At 34.3% G+C, this 24,771-nt stretch overlaps 1 protein-coding gene across 2 annotated transcripts in view; it reads left to right on the top strand.

The window, feature by feature from the left end:
- The window catches only part of LOC114331153 (CDK5 and ABL1 enzyme substrate 1), a 56,769-nt gene that overhangs the window by 17,157 nt on the left and 14,841 nt on the right, over nt 1–24,771 (top strand). For both annotated transcript variants that reach the window (XM_050659063.1, XM_028280635.2), the window contains exons 4-5: nt 4,069–4,205; nt 13,184–13,468. In XM_050659063.1, the coding sequence (XP_050515020.1) occupies nt 4,069–4,205; nt 13,184–13,468 (422 nt within the window). The remainder of the gene's footprint in view (nt 1–4,068; nt 4,206–13,183; nt 13,469–24,771) is intronic.

Raw genomic sequence — 24,771 nt, 5'->3', positions numbered from 1 at the left:
CCATAGGTAGAGTGTACATAACCTCAAAAAATTAAAAGAAAATTTTTTTTTCAAAAAAGCGTATAACTTTTTTTGAGGAATAGCTGCAGGTCTAATTTTTTCTTAATCTCATGTGTTTTATCAAACACTATATTTTTTAGTTTTTTTCAGATTTTTCCGTAAGGCTCCCCACCTTCAAAAATCCGAAAAACTGTTTTTTGGGGAGTTTTGGGGGATTTTCCCTATTTGATAGACTTCATAATATATCAAATCAATTTTGTTTTTATAGGTTATATGTAACTTGAAGTAACTGAGTTCTTTAGAATATTTAAAAATCAGAAAAACACGTTCAAACCCCCCAAAACCCCCTTAAAAAACAGTTTTTTGGATTTTTGAAGGTGACCAGCGTTACAGAAAAATCTGAAAAAAATTAGAAATATAGTGCTTGATAAAATACACAAGACTAAGAAAAAATTAGATCTGCAGCTATCCCCAAAAAAAAGTTATATACTTTTTTCCAAAAAAAAAATTTTAAAATTTTTTTGAGGTTATGTACACTCAACCTACAGGTCTATAAAAAATAGACGTGTTTTATAAAAGCCTTAACTATGTGTGTGAATTTTTTGAAATTTTAAAATTGATTGCATTCCACCAAAAAAAAAATAAAGTCGAAAAATAAAGTTTTTGATGGTGGGGGCAGGGAGAAGGGGGTGGTGGGTTTAAATTACGATGAATATTATGTCTTAATCACATAGAACTTAAAAAAATGAAAAAAATTAAATTCTGGTAATGAAGGAGGGTATTTTTTTAATTTATGTATCCCGTCCATAAGTGGAAAGTTTGATGCGCCACTGTAGACGCATGTGCCATTGAAAAGTGACGACACAGTGCTCAAATGTTTTCTTTTAGGTTCTACTATTTAAGTTATAGGGTCCCGTCGTGCCTAAAATGATTAAGAAATTTCACCTATAGCGGCTCTTAGTCTAATAGTCCGTGACATTCTGTGGTAGGTCCGTCTGTGTAGTGTGATTTAACCATTTAACTCGCTTCTTTTATAAACTCTTTAATCTAAACAGTACTATCCTTTAATTTTAATTGATTCTTTATCCCATGCATCATACATTATACACTCACCGGCACAAAATTCCACCACCCAAAATGTTTTATTAGTTTGAACATTTATAACTTTATTATTTGTACTCTGATTTTCAAGATCCTTGCACCGGTTTGTAGGTACATGTATTGATATCGTTTGGTATTATTCCGGTAACACAAAAAATTTACTTGCGTGGCATTGTACGGGGGTGAATGGAAGCGTTGTATTTTCTTCTAACTTTAAAACATTCTGTGGAAAAATTGAAGAGCTGATTTTGTTTCATAGTCCTGTCATATTATCCCGGAGGCATCACTAAAATTTTGTTTTTTGAATTATCCGAATATCTCTTTTCTTGTAAGAGCTGTACCATTTTTTGTAAATAAAAACACTGGTTGAATAAAATAGAGGGTGGATTGATAATATTAGAATGGCCCGCATGCAGCCCAGATCTCAACCCTATTGAGTATTTATGGAATGAATTAAAAAAAGCTATTCGCCGTCATCCTAGGCCTCCAGAAAATTTGGTACAGTTATGGCCCTGGTAGAGGAATATCGGGCTATTCCCCAGGCAAGGACATCTTTATTCGATGCCAAACAGATTGCGAGCAGTCGTTGCTGCAAGAGGTGGACATACCCGCTATTGAATTGTCTTGTTTTGTTGTTAATTTTGTTTTATTTTGTTAATATTAGTGCGTTTGATATTTTTAATTAAAAAACCTTCCAAGCAGTGTTTTTATTTACAGCTGTTACAAGAAAAGAGATATTCGGATAATCAAAAAAACAAAACCTTAGTGATACCTCCAGGATAATACAAGAGGAGTATGAAACAAAATCAGCCCTCCAATTTTTCCACAGAATTTTTTAAAATTAGGAGAAAATACAACGCTTCCATTCACCCCCGTATAATGCCATCTAAGCAAAAAATTTTTGTTACCGGAATAATAAAAAATGACATCAATACATGTACCTAGAAATTAATGCAAGAACCTTGAAAATCGGAGTACAAATAATAAAGTTATAGATTGTCAAACTTAATCAAAAATTTTGGGTGGCGGAATTTTGTGCCTGTGAGTGTATTATATCGTTCCTGTTCTTATGCTCTGGCGCTTTAGAGTTCCATAAAGTTGGTTTATTTTGATACAGATTTAAAAATCAAAAATTAGTTCGTCCATTCTATATTTTTAGCAACAAACTCGCAAAAACAACTGCAATAAACTTTAGCAACGCCACAGACAACTACTCGCGTCATCGAATGAACAACTTCTGACTTGCAGTCTGTTAAAACACGGACGCGCTCGGACCGCGTCGCACGGGCCCATACCGAACCTTTGATCTTACCGACTCTTAGTGATGTTAGAAGAGAATATTCTCGAGAACGAGAATATTCTCGGCCAGAAAATTCTCTCGAGAATATTCTCGGCAAAATTTTTCTATATTTTCAAAAACCGAAACAAAAATAAAAACTAGATACGGGTCAAATTATTATAATTTAAAAAATATGTAGGTATATTGTTTTTGCCAATCCCATGAACCACTAGCAAGGGTGTTGACAGTGTCAATATTTATTGTTTTGGTGCAATATTAACGTGCAAATATTTTGAATGGTGTTCATTTAAGCAGAGAAGAACAAGTTGAAACTGAGTTTGTAGATAATTTAGCAACTTTAAAATATGGTGATGAGTCGGCTGAAATAATGGCAGATTTGGCACTTTATCGGTTGAAGGAGGGATTTTATGGAAAACCATACGTTCTAAAATCAATTGAAAAACAAGACTTAATCATATGGTGAAAAGGTACATGTTTCGGAACAAAATTAACTAAAATAGTAGTTGATAATTAAGCATGCTTTCATCCAGTGCAGCGACTAAAAGAAGTTTCAGTACTTATGGTTTTTTTATCCACTCCTCTAAAAGAAACCGGCTCACTGCTGAACGGGCTCGTAAGGTAACTTTTATTGCTCACAATTTAAAATTGTTAGACGTAGACCAATCCATGACTGAGCTGGCCACTCGTGAAAAACAAAATCCCACAACTCATCAGTACATTGAAATGCAGATTGTAGATGACTAGGATGAGCTAACGATAGAAATAGCTGAATCTGAGGTCCCATCTTTTATCATACCACATCGATTATTTGCTGTTAAGAAGAAAATTTCATTTTTTTATCAAAGAAATTTTGTGCTTTCTGTTGTTTTTGTATTTTTTTATATACAAAGAACACTGTTGTTTCGTCTCATAATTTTGTATATAAGATCATGATTTTTAAAACCCTATTTTTCATCTTCAACAATATTTTTAAGTGCGTCATGGGGTTCATTCTCAGAAAATTCTCCATATCGAGAATATTCTCCCATATCGAGAATATTCTCTGATTTTTCATTCTTGAGAATTTTCCAACACTACCGACTCTCGACGAATATCACGCACCAGCACAGACGTGTCTGTGCTACCCTACCACATACGAGACACTCTCCACGGTGCGTCGGTGCGAGCTGGTCCGCGTCCGTCCGCGATATTGCGGATCGTGGGAAGCCAGCGTAATAAGTGATGAGCAATGTTTCAGCTCTAACTAACTAATTTTAGATACATATTACGAATTCATATATTATGCTAGTGGAAGTCTAGGGGTGGCACCAACTGATGCCAAAATGATGGTGCATAAAATAATTTGGTCATGTTCAAGACTTTAATTATCCAATGCGAAAAATTGCTGATCTACGGGTTCCTGAGACGAGTAGGAGGTGAAGGCCAAAGAAGACCTGAGGGAAGACGCTTAGGCAGGACATGTCAGTAAAGGGGATTGATGTTGGTATGACCCAAGATAGAAACTTATAGAGAAATATAATTAAGGAGGCCAACCCCCCAAAGGGATAAAGGCAAAGAGAATATTGACTATCAAAGCAAACCGTTCAACTGTCCTCAATCATATTAAGTTAATAACTATTTTTGAATACAATATTTAAACAGTTTTAGTGAAGAGTTTATAATTTTAGCAAGAAGAATCTTATGGATATTTACTGGAACCTTCGAAGTATCCAAAGGATGTGGTTTTGAAAAGAAACACCATTGACGATCCCACGGATCAGTCGCTCGATCCTCTTAAACGAAACGCACGACATTTTGTTTCAAGGTAAGTTCTTCTTCTTTTTGTATAGACATGACGCTGTCTGTTTTTTCAATGTGCCTCCAGTAAGTTGTCGTTCCATCGTTTTTGTGGTCTTCCCACTGATCGTCTTCCTATTGGGGAACCGTCTCTCGCCATCCTTACCATTTGTTGTCATTTGGCTTATGTGGTCGTTCCATTCTATTCTTCTGTTTCTTACCCAGTTATTAATGGTATCCACCTTGCATCTCCGTCGTATATCTGTACTTCTAGCTCTGTCCCATGGAGTCTTACCATCGATTTTTTGAAAGGTTTTCATCTATGCTGTTTCGAGCAATCTTTGTGTCCTCTCTGTCTCAGATTGTATTTGTGCCGCGTATACAGTGTGTCTGCGTAACTTGGAACCATATGGGAAACTTTTTTAATATCAATTTTATGAAAAAAAGTTATTCTTTATAAAGTGCTCTGCATAGTCTAAAACCTAAGACGCAATCATCAGATATCAAATTTTATCAACAGTATACGAGATATGTCAAAAAATGAATTTCGCTCAAGAGTAAAGTGCCTTTATATTTCACAATATCGAAAATTGTCATTGAGGAAAGTTGTTTGTAATTAAAAATTATGTTATAATTTGCATTTACACTCTTCAAATTGAAAAAAAAAATTTTTGAAAATGTTCCTCAAATCACGGACATCCAACATCATTTTTATTTATGATAGCTCCGTTATTAATTTTACGAAAAAAAGTTATTCTTTATAAAACGTTCTGCATAGTCTAACAACTAAGATAAAATTATAAGATATTAAATTTTGTCAATTTTATACGAGGTATGTCAAAAATATGAATTTCGCTGAAGAGTAAAGTACCTTTATTTTTCACAATATTGAAATTTGTTATTATAAAAAGTTGTTCAGAATTAAAAACTATGTTTCAATATGCGATTGCATCCTTCCAGTTGAAATATTGTGAACTATAAAGGTATTTACTCTTGAGCGAAATTCATATTTTTTGACATACCTCGTATAAAACTGAAAAAAATTGATATATTATGATTGCATCTTAGTTTTTTGACTATTGAGACATTTTTATAAAGAATAACTTTTTTTCGCAAAATTAATAATAACTGAGTTATCTTAAATAAAAATGATGTTGGGTTTCCGTAATTTGAGGAAAATTTTATTTTTTTTTCAATTAGAAGACTGTAAATGTATATTATATCATAATTTTTAATTACAAACAACTTTTCTTAATAACAATTTTTGATATTGTGAAATATAAAGGCACTTTACTCTTGAGCGAAATTCATATTTTTGGACATACCTCGTATATTATTGATAAAATTTGATATCTGATGATTGCATCTTAGGTTTTAGACTATGCAGAGCACTTTATGAAGAATAACTTTTTTCCGTAAAATTGATATTAAAAAAGTTTCCCATATGGTTCCAAGTTACTCAGACACAGTGTCTGATGACTGTTCTGTAAATTCTGCCTTTCTTTTCCGATATTTTTAGTCATATTCAGACAATTTGCGGCTCTGTTTGCTCTATTCACTTGATCTTCCACTTTTATTTCGAGCTTTCCGTAGCTAGATAGTGTGATGCCTAGATATTTAAACTCCATCACTTGTTCTGTTATCTGACTCTCCTGCTCTAATTTACATCTTATTAGATTTGCTGTTATAACCAAGCATTTTGTCTTTTTTGTGGAAATAAACATATTCAATTTTCTTGCGGTTATATTAAATTGGTGCAGCATACGTTGTAAATCATCTTCACTTGAGAGATTAGTATTGCATGGTCTGCATAGCAGAGTATTTTTTAAGTTGTTTATCTCCCATTTGTTATCCTTTTTTAGTTCCTAATTTTTTTATTATTTCATCCATGATTAAGGATTAAGTTCAACATAAAGGACGGGATAGGGAATCTCCCTGTTTTATCCAATTTCCAGCTTCAATTGGGTCAGTTAGTTCATCTTCTACTTTTAATTTTATTGTGTTCTGCTGGTAGATGTTTTCGTTTTTTGAAGTTATACTTCTTTAGGCGCGATTGAGAGTGAATTTTTATTATTCTGGGCGCATGCGCACGCAGACAGAATGTTGCTAAATCATTCAAGTTATGTATGTATCAGCGCACATAAGGTTTGAAAAGAGTATGTTAGTGTTTTTAGTAAATATATTTATTATAATTTTTGTGTCTTTGGATTTGTCTTCCTCGGGACTGACCAACGGCTTCGGGCGGATGAGTTGGTGAGTGGTAGGGCACTCTGTTGTCCTGAGACCGAGAAATCGGTCTCAAAGGCGGAGGAACCAGGAAATGGTCAACGGCATCAGGATGTAGAAGGCCAGGAGAAACCACTACATTAAAGATCCTTGTGGATATCTCTAGTACAGCTTCCCATGACAGATAAGGAAACTATAGATACATTTAATGATCATGGACTTCGGAATCCAAGATCCGGCAGGGGAGGAAGATCACAACCAGACCACGGGGCCTCTCAGGTCGTCAACACACGAAAACCCCGTGTCGTGGAAATCCACAAGATAGCTACGTGGAACGTAATAACTATGTTTGAAGGTGCGAAATTACAAAATATTCAGCTAGAAATGGCCAGACTAGACATTCCTATCCTAGGTATATGCGAGACGAAATGGCTAGGGTCAAACATATTTGAGAGTAATGGATACATTGTATACCACTCGGGAAAGGCAGAAGGACCCAGACGTAACGGAGTAGCAATCATTGTCAAAGAAGAAATTCGTAACTGTATCCGAAATTTCGTCCCTTTCAATGATCGTATCATGATGATTCAGCTGCAAAATAAACTACTGAATATTAATATAATACAAGTCTATGCGCCAACAGCTGACAAACCAGATGAAGAAATTGAGCAATTCTACAGCCAAATTAAACAAATTCTCCGGAGCACAAAAAAACATGAAGCTACAATTATTATGGGAGACTTCAACTCAAAAGTTGGTGCCGAAATCACACAAGATATAACCGGAAAGTAAAGACTTGGAGAAAGGAACGAAAGAGGGCAAAGACTAATACAGTTCTGCCAAGAAGAGAAATGCATTATAGCAAATACTTTGTTTCAGCAACCTAAAAGACGACTATATACCTGGAAATCTCCAGCTGATCAAGAGGGAAAGATAGTCAGAAATCAAATTGACTACATTATCATTAATAGAAGGTTTAGAAACAGTATTACATCTGCAAAAACATACCCAAGTGCAGACGCAGCAACTAACCATAATCTGCTCTGTGCTGGATTCAAACTAAAACTAAAAAGAATAAAAGCCCCCACAACGCAGAAGAAACCTAATACTCGACTCCTAAGAAATGCCGTAATATCAGATGACTTCGGAAATAAGATAATTCGTGAGATTAAAAAACAGTTAGAAAGATCTGGACAAGAAAATATCGGTCAAAATCTAGATATCATGAATTCCGCCATGGTCACTATAGCAAACGAAGTTTTGAAACCAGAAAAAGACCCAATAAAGAAAAAGGATTGGATGACCGATAAAATACTAGACCTTATTCAACAAAGAAGAAATTGGAAAAACAAAGACGAGATTCGGTATAGAGAGATATATCGACAAATAAGATACGAGGTTAAGCGAGCAAAAGAGGACTGGATGGAACAAAGATGTCGTGAAATGGAAGAACTACAAAGAAAACATGACGAGTTTAGTATACATAAAAAGCTTAAAGAAATTACCTACACTCAGAGAAAAAGAACTCCTCACTTTATGAGAAACTCCAAAGGTTCCAAATTCTCGACTTGGATGAAAAAAAGGAAGAATGGACTAACTATATAAAAGAGCTCTTCCTGGATACGAGGCCACCACTTAACACCACAAAGTATACGAATACTGGTCCTAGTATTTTAAAAGCGGAAGTAGAGAAAGCCATCAAACAGAGCAAAAATGGGAAATCTCCAGGCCCTGACCAAATACCATCAGACTGGCTCAAACTTCTGGATGACGACAATGTCTCACAACTAACAAACATTTATAACCATATATACGAGACTGGCATGATGCCACAGATATGGTTAGAGTCTACATTTATTCCACTCCCAAAAAAGCCTAATACATCATCATGTAAAGACTTTAGACTAATTAGTCTCATGAGCCACTCTCTCAAGCTACTTCTTAAGATAATTCTTAATAGAATCAAGCAGAAATGTGAAGAGACAATGGGAAACAAACAATTCGGTTTCAGAGAAGGATTGGGAACAAGGGAAGCTTTGTTCTCAATGTTAACATTACTTCAACGATCATGGGAAGTACAGAAACCAATTTACGTCTGCTTTATAGATTTTGAGAAGGCGTTTGATAGAGTTCAACATGATAGGTTGTTTGAATATCTAGAAATGATTGGAATAGACGATAAAGATCTGAGACTTTTACAACATCTATATTGGAATCAAGAAGCTTCTATTCTGGTAGACGGCAAAGAAACAGACAAAATTTGCATTCAAAGAGGTGTCAGACAGGGTTGTGTGTTATCCCCAACTTTGTTTAACGTATACTCAGAAATAATTTTTAATGAAGCCTTGGAAGGACAATGTGGAGTTCGAATCGGGGGAGAAACTATTAACAACATCAGATATGCAGACGACATCGCGATCATGGCTGAAAATATCGAAGATCTTCAATTCCTTATAGATCGAGTCACTAGAGAATGCTCCAATAACGGACTTAGCATAAATGCAACAAAGACAAAGTTACTTGTGGTTAGTAAACAAGACGTCGGCCCTATGCAACTAATTGTCAATGATGAATCAATAACAAAAGTTAACCATTTTAAATACCTAGGATGTTGGATAAACGAGACACTAAATCCGGATGAAGAAATTAAAACTCGTATAGAAATTGCAAGAGGAGCATTTATGAAACTTAGATCTATTCTGAGCAACTCTCAGCTGAACTTACAACTAAGAATCAAGTTCCTAAAATGTTATGTGTATCCTGTATTACTATATGGATGTGAAACCTGGATCATGAAGGTTAACATGATGAACAAATTAGAAGCCTTTGAGATGTGGTCGTATCGTAGAATGCTCAGAATATCTTGGGTTCAACGCATTTCAAACAGAGAAGTCTTAAACAGAGTAGGTCAAGGCGAAGGTGACTTAATGAAGATGATAAAAAATAGAAAACTTGAATATCTGGGGCATATAATGAGAGGTAGCAGATACAGGATGCTGCAGTTAATACTCAATGGAAAGATCGACGGAAAAAGAGGAATTGGTCGAAAGAAATATTCATGGCTCCGAAACCTTCGTCAATGGACTGGCTTATCAGCAGATCAATTGTTACATGCCGCACAAGATCGAGAATGATATCGGCAAATTGTTATGGAAGCTACCCACGCCTAAAAATTTGGGCACTGTACTTAAAGAAGAAGAAGGGAGTAAGATAATAAGTACTAAACATTTTTATATTGTTATACTTCACTTGGTCTATTTGTCACCGTGGTTTGTAATAACGTCCGAGAAGTCGTGTACACAAAGCCGCGATGGGTTATTGGTAGAGCATTCGACTACAGATCGCGGAGGTCCAGGGTTCAAATCCGGACACGGACGATTCTTTTTTTCTTTTCTTTTGAAGTTATACTTCTTTCGCGCGATTGAGAGTGAATTTGTATTGAAGTTATACTTCTTTAGGCGCGATTGAGAGTGAATTTTTATTATTCTGGGCGCATGCGCACACAGACAGTATGTTGTTATTAGTTGCTAAATATTTCAAGTTATGTACGTATCAGTGCAAATAAGGTTTGAAAAGAATATATTAGTGATTTATTTATTATAATTTTTGTGTCTTTGGATTTGTCTTCCTTGAGTAAGATAATAAGTATTTTTATATTTTTATACTTCACTTGATCTATTTATCACCGTGGTTTGTAATTACGTCCGAGAAGTCGTATAAACATAGCCCTGCTCTGTTATTGGTAGAGCATTCGACTACATATCGCGGAGGTACCGGGTTCAAATCCGGACCCGGACGATTCTTATTCTTTTTTTTTTTTTTTTTTTTAATTTTTGGTATTGTTTTAATAGAAATTTTTTGAAAGTGGTAATATCAAAATTAATTTAATAATTAAGTAAAATACAAATAAACTATTAAAATAAACTATATTTATTTCGTTGAAAAAATCATAAATAATAGAAGTATAACTTCTTACGTGCGTACAAAGTACACACACATTCTTTTTTTTTTAATTATTCATAGAGGTACCTCTCTTGAGTATAACAAATGGATAACGTCCTTTAATTTGACCCTGTCAAATGCTTTCTTAAGTTCGATGAAACATAAATATGCCGGTTTGTTGTATTCTAATGATTTCTCTTGAACTTACCTCATTATAAATATATGGTTGGTGCATGATCTTCTCGACTTAAAACCTTGTTATTCTTCTGGTAATGTTATAATCTCATTCAGTTTGTTTGTTATCACTTTAGTTGTTAATTTTAATGTTATGTTTAATAAGTTAATTGCTCTGTAATTCTCCGGGACCGATTTGTCTCCTTTTTTGAAGAGAGGTATTAGGATGCTTGATCTCTATTCTTGTGGTATTCTGTTTTATGCTATTATTTTTTGTATTCGTTATAATATCTTGGCTTCTATACTCCCTCCTGTGGACACGATTAGTAGATGTTTTGGTTTCAACCTCCTCTTCTTGCAGGTCTGTTAGAAAGTTTTTTTTAGCATTGCTTCGATCCAGTTACCATAGTGGATATTCCTTTTGATGCTGCTGCATCATACAGAGAATTTGTTATTATTAAATGCGCCTTTTATCTCTAGAGTGACTTATTTTCTGAACTACCTCGTCTAGTGCTGTTTCTGTTGATTTCCTTTTTGATAGGTATGTTGATTGCTATTGATCCCTCAATGGCATCTACTTAATTTTAATATTTTTTTCTATTGTCTTTGTACCCTATGAAACTTAATGTACTCTCAGGCAGGCCGCACATCAAAGAAACATGAAACGTAAAACGTGAAACACGTTTCATGAAAATAAAACAATGCTAAACAAATAGAAGTCCGCATACCAATGAAACGAGTGTGATTCATGCGTGTGAAACATTTTTATCTTCCGAAGGCGCACACCAAAGAGACATGAAACGTGAAACACGTTTCATGGAAATAAAACACTGCTAAACAAATAGACGTCCGCATATCTATGAAACCAGTGTGATTCATGCCCATGAAACATTTTTATCTTCTTGAAACGTGTTTCATGAAATAGGACGTGTTCTATTTTTCGATATCAGTTTCATTGTTTTAACTAATTAATTACATGCGTAAAATGAATGCCGACCAAGAATTTAATATTGTATTGGATTCTGTGGTGGAGCAGAACGAAGAGTTGTACAATAATTATAACCTGAAGTGGTACTCGAATAGACAATAACAAGAAAATATCGTTTTTTATACCAGGACCCACAATAAAACAATGTAAATGTTTGAATACTCATTCTATAAAATGATTAAAATTTAGCAAGATGATTATTTAATTCGTTTGCAACCAAATATTATGTACTATGGTTATGATTTTTGGACAGTAATAAAAGAGTTGCCACAACAGCAACGACCTCGTCATCATCACTTTCCATTATTTACTACATATACAAATTTTATTTTTGTTTCTTTGATTAGTATATTAGTGTAGGAAACAGAGATTAAACTTCGCAAACTCGACACAAGTCCGGTATTATTTTTTTTCTGGTATATCAAGGGGTGCTTATTATGAGACTAACTTTTTTTAAAAGATTTGCCCTGGAATACCCATTTTGATTCCTTTAAAGGGGGTAGGGAAAAATCCTACTCCATCAGTAGGGTTTTTTATAAATACATTTATATATTATGGTTATTGCAACATCCCTGCGGAAACTACCCCTATCCCTGAAAATAAGTTTGGTGAGCATGTTTTTACGATTTTCTCAGTATGTACCTATATATTTTTTTTTGAAACAACGCTTATACAGAATTAAAGACCACTATTTGCTCTACAAATAAGGTCCTATGCATTTTTTTCGTATAAGCAACCGTTACGGCACAGTGGCGCCGCAAACCTCAGAAATGCTTTTCAGAGTCAATTTTTGCATATTTTCTTTATTCATTTTCCTTTTTTTTTGGGTGGTTTCGGGGAAAATAGGGGGGTGAATTATACAAATTTGTAAATAATACTTGTACATGGGTAATCGCTGAAAGTTTTTTTACGCTAGCATAAGCGGTTCAGATGGTATATATAAAAAAGGGGTTTTTTTAAAATTTAACACCTTGTAATTAAAAAATGGACAATTGCCCTTAAATGAAACCTATACCAAAAAATCAGACATCTATTTGTGATTAATTTCCGCTGGGTTGCTTCTTGATTCCCATTACGGTTAGGGAAAAATATTTTTTTTAAACATCTTTTTTAAAAACTTTGGGGCGCCACCTCCGCTAAACGGTGTGTGATAGATATATGCTGTCGCGGAATAAATTGTAGGAAATATAGTCTTCTTCATATTTCTATTGAGGAATTTTTTGCAATGACGTACACGAAGGGCTACGTTTCGCAAAAACGACAAACTACCCCCTTTAAAGGGATGAAAATGGATGTTCCGGGACGATATCTTTTAAGAAAAAGTTAGTCTCATTAAAAGCACCCCTTGATATACTGAAAAAAAAAATATCACCGGACTTGTGCGAAGTCAACCTTTGTTTCCTACACTACATAACATGAACCGGTTTCGTTCTTCACAATTTATTTGTTTAATGTTTCACGTTTCTTTGATATTAAAAAGCAATTAAAGAGCGGCGCTGACAGCAACGACCACGTCACTATCCATTGCCGACTATACAAATTTTATTTTTGTTTTATCGATTAGCTTATCACATGAAACTGTTACTTTTTTTATAATTTATTTGTTTCATGTTTCTTTGATGTGCCTTAGAGTTCAACACTGTATGAGATTGATTTACAACTTTCGTCATTTTCAGATGTTTGTCATACGACACGCCAGGCCAAAGGATAGCTTCCCATACATCTAATGCAATCGCATCTGAGCTTAAAGAAGAAACATTAATAAAAGGATTTATTTATCATCCAGACCTACTAGACGACCCGGAACTTATTGTCGGGAAACACAGGACTGTTCTAACGTTTACTTCCTACGTCACATCTGTCATTGACTACGTCAAACCGTCTGATTTGAAACGAGAGATTAACGAGAAGTTCAAAGATAAATTTCCACATATCGATTTGACGTTAAGTAAATTGAGAAGGTAAGTATAGTCGGTAGAAGTGTTACAGAATATCGATATTTTATTTATTTAGCTCGCAGTTTTATTTATAATAAAGCATTCTATCAAAAAAGAGTGAAAACGTACAATCATAACGTGTGATCCAAAACTATTGTCACCATAGGCACAGATTAACCCAACACAGATGCGAAAGCTATGCTATGATGCCGGTACAAAAATTGGTAACCTTGAAACTAAGGAGCATAGTTGTTGCGCCGGTGTTTGCACCAATAGAATTGATAACTTACAAAATAGTTTATTTGGTCCATAATACTTACTTTTACACCTGATTTGATATTTACTATATTTACACTAAAAATTTAGACAAACAAAACTTAACAAAACATTGGTCATTGATTAAATTTATGTGTTAAACGAAAAGGGAAATAAAAATAAAATAGGTAATTTGAGAATTCTAGGTATGTCCTTAACAAAACAAGAGAAAGTTAACTAACTGTTAGAAAAGTGACAATCGTTAAAGATTTATAGGTATATAAATGGTCATTTATTAAATTTCTGTGTATATTGAAAAATAATAAAAAGTTGCTTGGAAGTGAACACGATATAAATATAATAGGGTATTTTGGGAATTCTAGGTAGGTACAAAATAAGAGAAAGTAAACTAGCTACAAAACAAAACAAAGCAAAGTTTTGTCCTTAACAAAACAAGAGAAAGTAAACTAGGTATTAGAAAAGTGACAGTCGTTTGGTGACAGTAATTTGGGAATTCCAGGTATGGCCTTCCAGAACAAAACCAGATAAAGTATTGTTAATATAATAATTTTCAAGTTCCAGTTATTTAATTATATAATCAAATTTAATTATATAAACAACGTTTAGTTGGTAAATAAAGAATTTTTTTCAAAAAGTGATAAGTTTTGGGTCCAAAAAAGTATAATGTGAGAGCGAATTGTTTGTATTCCTGAGAATATCTTCTTGCCTTTGGGACTTTTTTCTGCAACAGTACCTGAGTTTTTACAATTTCGGCCAATGATTTATTAAGAAATTTGTCACATAATTTTTTAAACTGCTCTTACTCTTGTTTTGTACCGTTTTGTTTTTTACATATTTTTCTATTCAAAAGTTTTCTTTTTAAAAACCTGATCTTACATTTCAGTTTAGATTCACGTGGCAAGTTATACATAAAAGATGCTGGTGTTTGTAATGATACTGAAGGTGATAACTGGGAAACATCTTTTGTAATTCTTGTAGAGATGTGTCCATTTTTTCCTTACTGGGGCTGATAGAAACTTGTTTAGAGGATATTACCTGTAAATTTTCCGCCGCAGGCGTTATTCTATTATCTGAAAAATCATATCTTTTTATTATTGAAATTATTGATATTTACCTAATTTTTTACCAGATAATATTTGAACTTTTTTCGGCGGCTCCTCAGACGTATTGGCGCAGATATCTTTAGATTCGGTAAAAATTGACGGCAAAGCATTGTCATACAAGAGTTTTCGTCGTGAAGATGTGCATAAAAATTTATTTTCAAAATGCTTTTCGCAAATTCTGTATCTAGTTAAATCCTCCTCTAACAAATCTTGTCTTTTAGTAGCTTTTAACCATAGCTCACTCCTATAACATAAGATGTTTTTTAATAAAAATTTAATATCTTGTTAATATCTCTTTTATTTTTTAAGATTATTTCGACCATCTTCAATAACAGGGCGTTATAAGACAGGATTTTTTTCACACTTATCAAAATATTGCTTGAAAAAATACTATTTGAACTATTTCTAACTCACATAGCGTGAGTAACCATTTTATGTAAGTTTCGAGATTAATATAATTAATATGATATAATATGCCGCTTATTCAGTATTTAGAAAGTAAATCAATTTATTAATGATACTACATACCTTACTTCATCCTTTGGCAATCTAAAAAATGATATTCCTTGACCCGTCTTAGATGAACACCCTTCACAAATACACGTATATCCAGCCATTTTTAAAAATATAAGAAAACTATTTAAACACACTTGATAAATAGAAAAAATTCCCAATAATCAGCCCGTCAATTTAACACTACAATAAGCGCATGTACTGTCGAGGTTATTCAGGAACTGACAATAAGCTTAAGCCTACATACTAAGAGAGCTACTAAGCGACTACCCTTTTGGTAACTCAAAGTGGGAGGAGTTTACCAAAACTCGGTACCAGAGTTATCGCCAGGGTTTCGCATCTGTGTTGGGTTAATCTGTGCCATAGGTGACTCTGAACGACAGAGATAGCTATACAGTGCATGTCTATTTTTAATTCAGATATACTTTCAAGTTTACATCAACTTTGCAGTGTACGTCAACTTAACAAGAAAGGTTAAGTTATGTAGAGATATTGGTGGTGGACATATTATACAGCATCTTGTTTGATTTTATTTATTATTGTTACTTATAATTTTGTTAATTCTTTTTATTTTTGATTAAAGTTCTGTGTTAAAGGTTTTGACTGATTTTTTATGTTTTATAATGTTCTTCTTCTTCTTCTTTTGGCATCATAACCTTGGATGGGTCTTTGCCTGTCTGGCTATGTCCTTCCATTCAGATCTCTCTTGGGCCCTTCTCCTCCATTGTCTTATATTCATGGTCTTCCACGTCATCCAACCATCTCGTCTTGGGCCTTCCTTTTTTCCGCCTTCCTACCGGCTTCCACTGTAACATCTTATTTGTCGTTTTCGTGTCTTCTTGTCGCTGAACATGTCCCAGCCATGACAGTCTTTGACTTTTCACAAATCTTACAATGTCATACCCTTCATTCAGTTCATTAACCTCGTCGTTTCTTCTGATTCTCCATGTGCCGTCTTCCTCTTGTACTTGCACCGGGCCGCATATTTACAGATGCTAGCGTGTCTAGACACTACGGTGTTGAAATCAGTTAGGGTTTGGAAAAACAGTACATTTACAAATGCTAGCGCGTGTTGACACTACGGTGTTGAAATCGGTTAGGGTTTGGAAAAACAGTACGTTTACAGATGCTAGCGTGTGTTCACACTAGAGTGTTGAAATTAATTAGGGTTTGGAAAAACGGTACATTTACAAATAACACAAAAGAACAACATAAAAAATAATGTTTTTCTGAAGCTATTTTCTTGTGGCATTTTTATAATTAACTATTTAGATGGGAAATAAGCCACAATTAAATTGAAAAAAATAATTTTATTAACGTTTCGCCGGCCAAATCGGGTGTCGTTGTTAAAATACAAAATACTACTAAATTAAACAAAAATGTTGTTGCTTAGTAAAAAATACTTTAAAATGTATAATATATGTCTGAATTGCCAATATAAATGAGTCAGATTAAATAAATTGAAGACCTAAGTGGAAGAAGGAGGTATGTAACATTTTCTAAAATTTTGAGTTTCTTAGTGAATGAAGGTGGTATGTAATTTAACTATCATATTATGCCACTTTTACTGTACCTCTAAAAAGCTTAATAAGAGATATTCTATTGGATTAAGGAGGTATGTAACATGTAGAATACAATTCTTGAATGGAAGAAGGAGGTATGAAACATTTTTCGTCTTTTTCAGGTTTAACCCTCGTAAGGCAGTGCGGGGTGCAGCTACACCCCAGACCTCGTTTTACTCACGTATCTTTTTAATATTTTTTTTTATTTTTGTCCATTTTTTTATTTGTATTAAATTCAATTCTAAACGTATTCCACCCATTACAGCATTTAAAACTCTGCGTTTACGTGCTTTTTTGGAAAAATGACTGTAGGGTGCAAATGATGAAAATTTCATATGCTGAATTGGACGTTTCTGATGTTCCACCTGGATTTAACAGAGCTACGGAATAAGGTCGGTGTTACTTATGTCAGAGAAAAAAGTCCGAAAGTCCAGGAATAACTGTATTGTGTGTAAAAATTTGTGTTGCTCATTCTATTAAAAATTGCATGTGTTTGTCTTGCAACCATAATAATTTTTTTAAGGAGAAATGAGTATATTTTTTGTAAAATTGTGTTTCATACAATAATAAATAAGTCCTGATTATCTTTCAAATTAATTTTCCCGACGTTCACATATAAAAAAAAGGATATACAGATGGGGTGCAAATGCACCCCGCACCGTTGTTTACGTAAGAATCTAAGCACCGCCTTACGAGGGTTAAATTGTTTATAACTCGAAAACCATTAACTTTACAGAAAAATTACAAAGCACCTTTTTTGTTTCCAATGATCAAAAGAAACTAAAATAATGTACACAGGCTAAACAAATTGATTTTTTAAATTTGTTTAAATTTTTTTTATAAATGTAGTTAAGGCTAGGGTAGCTATTAATGAAAAAGGCTAGGTCGCAGAAGGCGGTCATGGCTTAGGCTCCTATAAGAATGGTTTAACAGATCGTCTGCATCCCTTTATCGAGCTGCCATTAACAAAATTACTATAGCCAGTTTGATAGCCATCATGAACATAGCAACATGAAGAAGAAGATAATTTTGTGTTCAATTGCATAAACTTCTGTAAAACTGAATATAGAGCATTATTTCATGCCACCTTCATTCATTCAGATAAAGGATAGTTATACAAACTAATATTAATGGAAGAAGGCGGTATGTACAGTTTTTATTTATTTTTAGAAAAAATACTAAAAATCAAAACAAATTATCAACATTATATGTAAAGGAATGCTTATAGCAATATAAATAAAACCAAATAACACAAAAAATATTTTCATGATAAAAGTAGAGGAATAAAAAGTTAAAAAACGTTAATAAAATTATTTTTTTCAATTTAATTGTGGCTTATTTCCCATCTAAATAATTAATTATAAAAATGCGACAAGGAAATAGCTTCAGAACAACATTATTTTTTATGTTGTTCTTTTGTGTTAATATATTATTGTTTATATCCCAACAACGTTTAATTAGTTATTAATACCTAAATCACTTAAATATTTTTCCACAGCAGTAGGTATATAAAATCAATGTCAATAGCCGTTAGCATATGCATGTATAACCACTAAAAAAGCTAGCTGCTTTCAACACTCTGGCGTCCAAATCTGTTAGTATTTGTAAATGCACTGTTATTCCAAACCCTAACTGATTTCAACACCCTAGTGTCAACACACGCTAGCATCTGTAAACGTACTGTTTTTCCAAACCCTAACCGATTTCAACACCGTGGTGTCAACACGCGCTAGCATCTGTAAATGTACTGTTTCTCCAAACCCTAACTGATTTCAACACCCGGGTGTCTACACACGCTAGCATCTGTAAATATGCCACCGGGCCATATACTTTCTTCTTCTTCTACGGCACTACAGCCCAAATTGATCCTTGGCCTCCTTTATTTTTTGCCTCCACCCTTGCCTGTCTGTGGCTGCTATTCTCCATACACGGACTCCTAAAAGGGCTTGTGCGTCGCTGTTTACTGTGTCTTCCCAGCGCTTTCGTGGCTTCCCAACCGGTCTCTTTCCTTGCATTCTAGCATTCAGTGCTCGTTTTGGTAGCCTATCCTCTCCCATTCTTATCACATGTCCGGCCCATTGCAATCTTTGTAATCTAATGAAGTCTGACAGGGGCGTTTCCTTATAAAGTTGATAAAGCTCGTTGTTGTATCGACTTCTGAAGATTCCGTTTTCCCTCACAGGTCCTAGTATTCTCCTAAGTACTTTCCCTTCGAATGTGTCGAGTTTGTTTTTGGATGTTTCTTTCAGCACCCAGACTTCACTGCCATAGCATGTTATTGGTCGAATTAAGGTTTTATAGATTCTCATCTTTGTATTTCGGTGGACACTTTTTGACCGAAATATATGGGAGAGGGCAAATAAGCTCTGTTTGCCTGCGTTATTCTCTTCCTTATTTCTCCATCTTCTGATCCGTCGGCATATATTTCTACTCCCAGGTATGTAAACTTTTCAACCGTTTCAATGTCATCTTCATGTATAATGTTTTCTGGGACTATATTTCTTCTCGTCTGAGTCATTATTTTTATTTTTTCTGTGTTAATTTCCAGACCTAGCATTTTTGTTTGTGTTTTTAACTCTGCATATGTTTCCTGTGCTCCTGTTGATGTTCTACTCATAATATTAATATCATCAGCATAAGCGGCCAGTTGAACCGTTCGGTTGGTCAGTAGATTTCCTCGTCCAGTTTGCATTTGCCTAACCGCATACTCCAGTGCCAGGTTAAACAATGTTGGGGCCAGCCCATCTCCCTGTTTTAGTCCCTGCGAAATGTTAAAAAAGTCTGTCCGGTGGTTTTGTATTCGTACACATGCCTGAGTTTCATCCATTGTGGCTTTAATGAGTCTTATTAACTTGTGTGATATTGCCAATTCAGCCAATATATAGTATAGTTTGTTCCTTTTGACTGAGTCGTATGCCTGTTTAAAGTCTACAAACACGTTGTGAACATCAATATCGTGTTCCCATGCTTTGCTCAAGATCTGTTTTACTGTGAATATTTGATCCAGTGTCGATCTTCCCCGTCGGAAGCCCGTCTGATACTCTCCAATAATATTTTCTGCTAGTGGTTGGAGCCGCTGGTTTATATACTTTACATATGTTTTATAATGTTAATCAAAATTAATTGATAAACCAATGATATAAATTCAGATTAAAACAAGACATACATAATTTTTTGCACGGCTAGTTTTGATCCCAATAATTGTGGATCGCTCGTTATTATGTACCGGGTGTCCCAATAAGAATGGCTCTCGGCCATATCTCAGGAACCGTTTATAGTAGAGCTTTGAAATAAAAAATTTTATAACAAAAGTTGCCTCAGGAAAAGCCTGGAAATTATTTTCATAATTGTGGGACCACCGCTAGAGGGCGTAATTGAATATCAAAAATTAAAAAATCTAAATTTTACAAAATTTTCCTAATGAAGGGGCACTGGAAATCCGATCGTCGTATTCTTCATAAAATTCTACGCATATTTGATTTGACAAGTTTAGGTCTACCTTTGGAAATAAGAGGTGGGGGTGAGTGGGAACCTTGTTATGAAAAACTGGCTGTGAGTCCGGTTCTGCTTAATCAAATTTTGCAAACTTGGTCTTGTTGAAGACAGATCTTTTTCGTCAATGTAAAATTTATGATTTCCAACCAACTTAGTGAGTAATATGCCAGCTAGAAGGCGTTATTTAATTTTTTTCAGAAATCTAGTGTTCCTTGGAAAATATTAAATACAAACATGCATTTTTAATACCATATTACAAAATTAGACAAAATTAGCAACAGAATAGCGAAAACCGCATGTTAATACCTTTTTTCTATCTCGAGATATCTTACAAAACATGTAAATTTAAAAACATAACTGTTACTGTCACCGGTAAACGAAATTAATTAAAAGTAGTGTGCTATGGAAACAACAAAGAAACATTTTCCAGCTATCAACGTATATTAGGTCTTTTCAACGCTTCTCATTTGTTTCGAGCCTCGTTCATATCTCGTATATTAATATTATACACGGATCATACGGCATATTATGACAGAGGCTCGAAACAAGAAGCGTTGTAAAGCCCTATTACAAAGAAATAAAAACAACTATTTAGTGATGACATAAACGTTCAAATTTTTGCTCATCATTTTCGTTGCAAACATTTACTCTTTCAAGAGTAGATTGAACAGCAGTCTCAATTTCTGCTTTCGATATGCTTTGAATGGCGTTTAGTATTCTCTGGATAATGTATCCTAGAGTAGTGTATGATGGGCAACAATTTGAATATTTAGGTCGTCACTAAGTAGTTCTTTTTGTTCTGTGTTATATTTAATTTTAATAGTATTGTCTCTCTTTATATTGTTGTTTTAATTAATTATATTTTTATACGTTGACATCTGGAAAATGTTATTTTGTTTTTTTCCACAGCAAACTACTTTTCATTAACTTAGCTTACCGGTGATAGAACAGTTATGTATAAAATTTACACGTTTCTCGAGATATCTTGAGATAGAAAAAAGGTATCGACATACGGTTTTCGCTATTCTATTGCTAATTTAATCTTATTTTATAAAGTATGATTAAAAATGCATACTTGTATTTAATATTTTCCAAAGAAAACTAGATTTCCGAAAAAAATTAAATAACGCCTCCCAGCTGGCTTATTACTTATTAGGATGGTTCAAAATTATCACGCTTACATTGAAGAAAAAGATCTGTCTTCAACAAGACCCAGTTTTCAAAATTTGATTTAGCAGAACCGGACTTACAGCCATTTTTTCATAACAAGGTTCCCACTCACCCCCACCTCTTATTTGCAAAGGTAGAGTTAAACTTGTTAAATTAAATATGCGCAGAATGTGATGAAGAATAAAATCATCGGATTTCCAGTGCCCCTTCATTAGGAAAATTTTGATTTTTTTATTTTTGATATTCAATTACGCCCTCTAGCGGTGGACCCATAATTATGAAAATAATTTCCAGGCTTTTCCTGAGGCAACTTTTGTTATAAAATTTTTTATTTCAAAGCTCTACTATAAACGGTTCCTGAGATATGGCCGAGAGCCATTCTTATTGGGACACCCGGTACAATCTTTTTATTATTATCCCAGTTATTTATAGCGTTCTTCGCCTTCCGGTTCCCAGTTTTCAGCTTCGTCGGTCGTTCCATTCGCCAGGGTGAAGATTTCTTTCCAACATTGCCTTCTGAATGCCGCTTAGCCAGGATTGTTTCGGCCTTTCTCTCATCCTTCTTTTCCTTGGCTATTAAAAAAGTTATTAAATTTTTTACATAAAACACCCTTTAAGTCGGTAACGAGGCACATTATATTTAAATCCATCCATCCATCCAATGGCACTACAGCCCAAATCTCGATTTCGATTTACCGCTGTTCTTTTCCATGAACGCGTTCCCAGGAAGTTCCTGGCATCCTCATCGACTTCGTCTTCCCATCTCTTTTTAGGTCTTCCAACAGGTCTTCTGCCCTGCATTCTTGCATTCAGCAATTTTCTGGGGATTCTATTCTCATGCATGCGGACCACGTGCCCTACCCACCGTAGTCTCTGCAGTTTAGTGTGTTGTGCTAGAGTTGGTTCGCTATATTGCTCGTATATTTCTCTATTATACCTAATTCGCCAGTTGTTATTTTCACTTATTGGGCCCAGTATCCTACGTAATACTTTTCTTTCAAACACATCTAATGCATTGGCAGATTTCTGTGTCACCACCCATGTTTCGCAGCCATAACTTACTATGGGCCTGATTATTGTTTTATATACCCGGAGTTTTGTTTTCCGGTGTACGTCTCGCGATTTGAATATGTGGCCCATCGCGAAATAGGCTTTATTTGCCAGCACAAGCCTTCTATTTATGTCCGGTTCTTCTTCATTGCTTGCAACCAGATCCATTCCTAGGTACGTGAATCTATTTACATGTTCTATATCGTCAATAAAGTGTTGTTGTGCCGGTCTATTTGATCTGGTTTGTATGAGTAGTTTTGTTTTATTTGTGTTTATTGCTAGCCCTACTGCTTCTGCACTCTGTTTCAACTCAACGTAGGTTTCTTCCGCTGCATTCATTGTTCTGCTCATTATGTTTATATCATCCGCGTATGCTGCTAATTGGGTAGATTTGTTTGTAAGTATGTTATTTCCACTCACCGTCAACTGTCTAATTACATATTCAAGAACAAGATTAAAAAGCGTTGGAGCCAGTCCGTCGCCTTGTTTCAGTCCTTGCGTTATCGTAAACGCATCAGTGATCTGTCCTTGAATACATACTTGTGCTTCTGTTTCTGTCATTGTCATTTGCACTAGTCGCATTAATTTTGATGGTATGCCAAATTCTTCCAATATATTAGGTAGAATTGTTCTATCTATTGAATCATAGGCTTGTTTAAAATCTACAAAGAGATTGTAAACGTCCATGTCATATTCCCATGCTTTGGCTAGTATTTGTAAATAGTTGGTCAATGGTAGATCTATTTTGCCTAAACCCTGCTTGATATTCCCCGATGATTTTTTCCGTGAGAGGTTGAAGTCTTCGATTAAGGATGTTTGTGAATATTTTGTATCCCGAACAAAGTAGAGAGATGCCTCTATAATTCTGACACAACAGTTTGTCTCCTTTTTTATGAATAGGGCAGATTATACTTTTCTTCCATTGTTGGGGGATTTCTTCTTCTATCCATATCTCTCGTATTAGCTGGTACATCTGTTGTGTCAAATTCCTTCCTCCTTGCTTGAGTAGTTGTGCCGGTATTTTATTATATTTAAATGATTTGGGTTAAATCGTAATATTTTGAGGTCTAGAATGTACAACTGAGAGATTGGACATTCTTAAGAGTGTCCCGTCTCACTCCCACATTGATGTCAAATGGGGGAGTCAGTTCCCTATCTACTCTAACTGCGGCTTATGAACCCTGTAACGTTATTCTTATGAGGATGGTGTATTTGTTAGGTATACCTAGACCACGAATATCTTGCAGCATTTTGTTTCTTTTTCGCACTGTCAGAAGCTTGTTTGAAGTCTATACAAGTCTATAATATGAATTATGTAGTATCTATATTCTATGTCGTATTCATAAGCTTTTTCCTGAATCGTTCTTAGTATGAATTTATTACTAAATAAATGTTTATATAAAAACAATTTTTTTAATAATTATGAGTAAATATCAAATTAATTTGTTATAAAATGAACAAGAAGGATAATACAACATGTTGATCATATAGATCAGAAGAAAGAACTATTGTACAGAGTGGGCCAAAGAAAACAGTCCACCTCGATATTTGACAGTATTTATTAGATTTTAAGTAAATTACGAAACAGGTCGATTTTTGATCAAAGGGGGACACATTTTTACGGTACATACATTTGTCCACCCCCTCCCTTCCACTTCCCCCAACCCTTATTTTTCAATAGGGAATAGAGGTCTTGTGCTAGCTCATTTAAAAGGTTATTCAATTCTCTATTCAGTAATATAAACATTAACATAATTATTTATACAGGGTTGTCAAAGAAAAAAATATTTTAATTAAATAAATTGACACAAAATGAAGAATGTATGTAATTAATTTAATTCAAAATACATTATACTGCTGTCACAAAACAGAAAAAAATGTTTTTTAATAAATACACATTGCTTTTCGCCTAAGAGGATGGGTACGTATTTTCGGCTGCAATGATATTCAAATGGGGATTCATTTTTTTCGAATCCTGAGAAAACTAATACGTATTTTTGAAAAATTTAAACGCAGAATGAAAGATTACGTTATTGGCTAGGGCCGTAAGTCCCTGAGAACTTCTATAATGTTTATTTTAATAAGTTACAGGGGTGAAAAACTAAGAGAAAATTTAGTGTGATATTTAATTTAAAATATCTCATACAAAATAAACTTT

Source organism: Diabrotica virgifera, chromosome 1 (assembly GCF_917563875.1).
Source record: "Diabrotica virgifera virgifera chromosome 1, PGI_DIABVI_V3a".
Lineage (NCBI taxonomy): Eukaryota > Metazoa > Arthropoda > Insecta > Coleoptera > Chrysomelidae > Diabrotica > Diabrotica virgifera.
This window is presented reverse-complemented; position numbering and strand designations above follow the sequence as displayed.